At 45.9% G+C, this 5,000-nt stretch overlaps 1 protein-coding gene across 2 annotated transcripts in view; it reads right to left on the bottom strand.

The window, feature by feature from the left end:
- The window catches only part of cacna1ab (calcium voltage-gated channel subunit alpha1 Ab), a 311,077-nt gene that overhangs the window by 34,829 nt on the left and 271,248 nt on the right, over positions 1 to 5,000 (bottom strand). For both annotated transcript variants that reach the window (XM_090195564.1, XM_090195565.1), the window contains 3 exons: positions 4,943 to 5,000; positions 4,005 to 4,132; positions 1,701 to 1,797 (listed from right to left, as the gene is read on the bottom strand). The exon at positions 4,943 to 5,000 is cut by the window's right edge and continues 93 nt beyond it. In XM_090195564.1, coding sequence (XP_090051690.1) covers positions 1,701 to 1,797; positions 4,005 to 4,132; positions 4,943 to 5,000 — 283 coding nt within the window. The remainder of the gene's footprint in view (positions 1 to 1,700; positions 1,798 to 4,004; positions 4,133 to 4,942) is intronic.

Consider the following 5,000-nt stretch of genomic DNA (forward strand, 5'->3'; position numbering starts at 1 on the left):
AAAACAGTGCTCACCATCACACCACCACTAACAGACAATAATGACAGCGCTGAGTTTTAGGAGTTTGGAGGGGCGATGGAGGGGTCCCACGAGGGAGGAGGGAAAGGGAGGGAGGGAGGGAGGGAGGGAGGGAGGGAGGGAGGGAGGGAGGGAGGGAGGGAGGGAGGGGGGAGTCTACCTTGTAGGCGACCCGGGCAGGGCACCTCTTCCCCAGGCCTAACGGTGGACACATGTGCCTGAGCATCTGATACATGTCATTGTAAGTGATTCGGCCGCTGTAGTAGTGGTAGTAGGCCCACACGTACACACACACACACACACACACACACACACACACACACACACGCACACACACAACGACAAACGTGGACGGACAACCAAGAAATGAAAAACCAATGAGGGGGTGGGGGGGTAGGGAGTTTGGGTTGACACACGAACAAGAGGTGCATGGGGGTGGAGGAGAGGGGGGGGGGAGACGAGAGGAGAAAGGAACAACAAAAAGAAAGGGGGAAACAAATACACAGAGGTTATTGTTTGGTCAGAAGAGGTTACGAGAGGGGAGAGAGAGGGGAGGTTAAGAAAGATAGAGACTCAGCTCTGGTTGGCTATCTCGGGGGAGAAGAGGGGGAGAGAGGGAGGAGGAGAGAGGGTGTGGGGGTGGTGTAGTTTTAGTATAAGTAGCTCTAATAACACAGCGTTCTATGCGAGGAGGTAAAAGGGGGTGTTGGTGTCTTCTCTTGTATAGAACGTGCAGGGGGGCTTCTAGCAGGCAAGGACAAGCACCACTGCTGGGGTTGGTGATGTCACAAATGGTAAGTCATGTCAATGCAGTTCCTTTTACCCCCCAACTAGGGTTGTACAATTCTGGAACCTTTCCCTAAATTCACAGGTTTTCCAGAAATTCTGTTTGGAAATTTTGGGAAAGGTCCCGGAATTTTGCAACCCTTCCCCTAAACCCCTCCCAAACCCAACCCTTCCCCATCCCACCATCCGGACCCCCCCCCCCCATTCTAGAACAATGCACGATGCTAGAACCCTGTTGTACCATGGTCTGACCATGGTCATGGTTAGATAGACAGCAAGCACAAACCAAGAAAACACAATGGTTCCATTTTCTTGTGTCGTTGTATTGACTCCGGGGTTGGGGTCAATTCTATTTCAATTCAGCCATTTTTCTCACTGAAACGCATGGAACTGGAATTTTAAGTTTACTTCCTGAACAGAGTGAATTGAAATGCAATTGACCCCAACAACCTGGATTGACTCATTGAAAAATGTGCAAGTAGTGAATCGTTTGTAGTAATGAATCGTTTGTAGTAGTGAATCGTTTGTAGTAGTGAATCGTTTGTTCGTTTAGTGAGTACAGTACAGATAGCAAGTGCAGTGCACGCCTACAACATCATGCTTCAGACAGTTGCTACTAAAACAGGTGTGGTGTGTTCTGCATTGTCCCAAACATTCTCCTCTATCATAATCAAGAATGCATACCAATATTAATAAGAAAACCAAAGCAAGATGGTGACTATGGGTGACTACAAACCAAACCAAACCAAAATCTAATAAGAAATGACCATGAAGAAGAAGTGATAAAGGAAAATGAGAAAAAGAGAGAGATAGAGCGTAACATTCATTCCCAAGTCTCTGAGTGAGAGACAGAACGAGCAGGTTGCGTAAACGTTGTGTTATAGTTGGGTCCAAACCTTGCAGGCCACCCTATGAGGGCATTTCTTGCCCAAGCCCAGAGGAGGGGAGATTACTCTCAATAAACTGTACATATCCTTATAATGTATGCGCCCGCTGCAAGAAGAATACAGGGAGGTTAGAGGAGGAAGGGATACAGAGAGAGAGAGAGAGAGAGAGAGAGAGAGGGAGGGGGAGAGGGAGGATACACAGAGAGAGAGAGAGGGGGAGAGGGAGGATAGACAGAGTGAGAGAGAGAGAGAGAGAGAGAGAGAGAGAGAGGGGGGGGGGGGAGAGGGAGGATAGACAGAGAGAGAGGGAGGGGGAGAGGGAGGATAGACAGAGTGAGAGAGAGGGAGAGAGAGAGAGAGAGAGAGAGAGAGAGAGAGGGGGGGAGAGGGAGGATACATAGAGAGAGAGGGAGGGGGAGAGGGAGGATAGACAGAGTGAGAGAGAGGGAGGGGGAGAGTGAGGATAGACAGAGTGAGAGAGCACAGAGGAGAACAAGAGTATAAATCAGTCTAACAAGCATGCACACATGGCACACACACACACACAAACACACAAACACACACACACAAACACACAAGCGTTTTTCCACATTTCTGACATATATTTTTCTACATATAATTCCACATATAATCTACATAGATACTTCTACATATCTTTTTCTACATTTAATTTCATACATAATTCAACATGTATTTTTCTACATTTAATTCCATACATAACATACATAACATACATAACATACATAACATACATAACATACATAACATACATAACATATATTTTCATATTTATATGTTTCTACATATAAATCCACATATAATCTACATATATTTTCCTACATATATTTTTTTACTCAAAGACATCTTTCTTCCCTGTCCATATTTCCTCCAACCACATAAAAGCTGTATGTCTATCAGTACATGTTCAGAGATATCGTGAAGAAAAAGAGAGAAAATTGCTTTCTAATGGACAATGCATTTCTCAGTATCAAAATACAGGGTGTGCATTTTCCTGGTGTTGCCATAAACTGCCAATGGTTGCCAATAGAAACGTTAACCATTCAGCAATGAGTGATATAAAGAACCACAATGCAGACAATCTCTCTTCCCCTCTCTCTCTCTGCCCTTATCTTCTTTTATCACCCCCCCCCCCCCCTCTCTCTCTAGCTCTATTAACCTGTACATTTGGTGGAAGTGCACTTGGAGAAAGGCACACACACACACACACACACACACACATTGAGGGAGTGCTACGGCCGGGTAGTCACTGAGTTCACAGCACATAGATTTAATATCAACACTTCGGAAACAGAAAGAGAGAGAACGACAAAGGAGAGCAAGAAAGACGAGAGACAGGACGGCTGGTCAGGTGCAGAAGCACCTGTTCCCTGTTAACTCCATCATCATTATCATCAGTATCACTAAACTCCCACGTCCGTAAATGGTCCGTTTATTAAATAGAGTTAGATAGAGGACTCATACTTGTATCTGTGCCATTATGGTGTCTGTGACAGCAATGTCGAAATGGGTTAAATCCATCTACAGTCCCCTATCTAACTCTGTGGTTTATTGTCAGTTGAAATCGTCTCCTCTGTCACGTGACTGGTCACATGACTGGGGTCAGGTTTGCGCTTTCAGTTAAGGGATTAAGGTTAGAATGAGAAGCTAGAGCAAAAGTATATTAGGAGAGAAAGGCATGGGTTAGCTAGTGGTACTGTACAGTCAACAATGTTAATCATGTGTATGATGCTGTGTCCATATATGAGTTTGACGTACGTGGAAATCTGTATGTGCCTATCTGTACGTACATTAGTCAAGTGTAAATGAACAAAACATTTTGTCCGTTTGATTAAACAAGAATAGTCTATACATATGTACATCGGTGATAGTGTCTACAGCAGTGTGTGTGTGTGTGTGTGTGTGTGTCTGTGTGCGTTTATGTGTGTGTGTACCTGTGTGTCTGTGTGCGTTTATGTGTGTGTGTGTGTACCTGTGTCTGTGTGCGTTTATGTGTGTGTGTGTGTGTGTGTGTCTGTCTTTGTGCGTTTATGTGTGTGTGTGTACCTGTGTGTATCTGTGTGTGTTTATGTGTACCTGTGTCTGTGTGCGTTTATGTGTGTGTGTGTACCTGTGTGTATCTGTGTGTGTTTATGTGTACCTGTGTCTGTGTGCGTTTATGTGTGTGTGTGTACCTGTGTCTGTATGCGTTTATATGTGTGTGTGTGTGTGTGTGCGTGTATATGTGTGTACCCGTGTATATCTGTGTGTGTGTGTGTGTGTGTGTGTGTGTGTGTGTGTGTGTGTGTGACTCACCAGGCAGCGGGGTCATACTCGGCCCATATCCTGACGTACTCGTCCAGGTGATGAGGACCCAGTATAGATGAGTCTCTGGTCAGGTACTCAAAGTTATCCATGATGACAGCCACAAACAGATTCAGCATCTACACACACACACACACACACACACACACACACACACACACACACACACACACACACACACACACACACACACACACACACACACACACACACAGTCAGGGACTAAGAGTTAGGGACTAAGAGTTAGGGTCTAAGAGTTAGGGTCTAGGGTTTAAGAGTTAGGGTCTAAGAGTTAGGGTCTAGGGTTTAAGAGTTAGGGTCTAAGAGTTAGGGTCTTGGGGCTAGGGTCTAAGAGTTGGGTCTAGGTGTTAGGGTCTACGAGTTAGGGTCTAGGTGCTAGGGTCTAGGAGTTAGGGTCTAAGGGCTAGGGTCTAGGAGTTAGGATCTAAGGGCTAGGATCTAGGAGTTAGGGTCTAAGGGCTAGGATCTAGGAGATAGGGTCTAAGGGCTAGGGTCTAGGAGATAGGGTCTAAGGGCTAGGGTCTAGGAGTTAGGGTCTAAGGGCTAGGGTCTAGGAGATAGGGTCTAAGGGCAAGGGTATAGAAGTTAGGGTCTAAGGGCTAGGGCTAGTCCTCTTACCAGGAAAGAACAGAGGAAGATGAAATGCTGTATGTGAAGGTCCTAGTGGGAGGGGCTAGGGCAGGGTTTCCCAAACTGGGTCCTGGGGCCCTCCCTGGGGGCACGTTGTGGTTTCCTCCAGCACTACACTGCTGATTCAGATAACCAACTCATCATCAAGCTTTGATTATTTCAATCAGCTGTGTAGTGCTGGGACAAAAAAACAACAACCTGAATTTGAGAAATGCTGGACTAGGGTATAAGGGATAGGGGTTAGGGGCTAGGGGTTAGGGTTTGATTAGTCCTCTTACCAGGAAAGAACAGAAGAAGATGAAGGAGACGAAGTATGTGTATGCGAAGGTGCTGCCA

This window comes from Oncorhynchus mykiss, chromosome 13 (genome assembly GCF_057628025.1).
Source record: "Oncorhynchus mykiss isolate SJ-2025 chromosome 13, ASM5762802v1, whole genome shotgun sequence".
In the NCBI taxonomy this organism is placed as follows: Eukaryota; Metazoa; Chordata; class Actinopteri; order Salmoniformes; family Salmonidae; genus Oncorhynchus; species Oncorhynchus mykiss.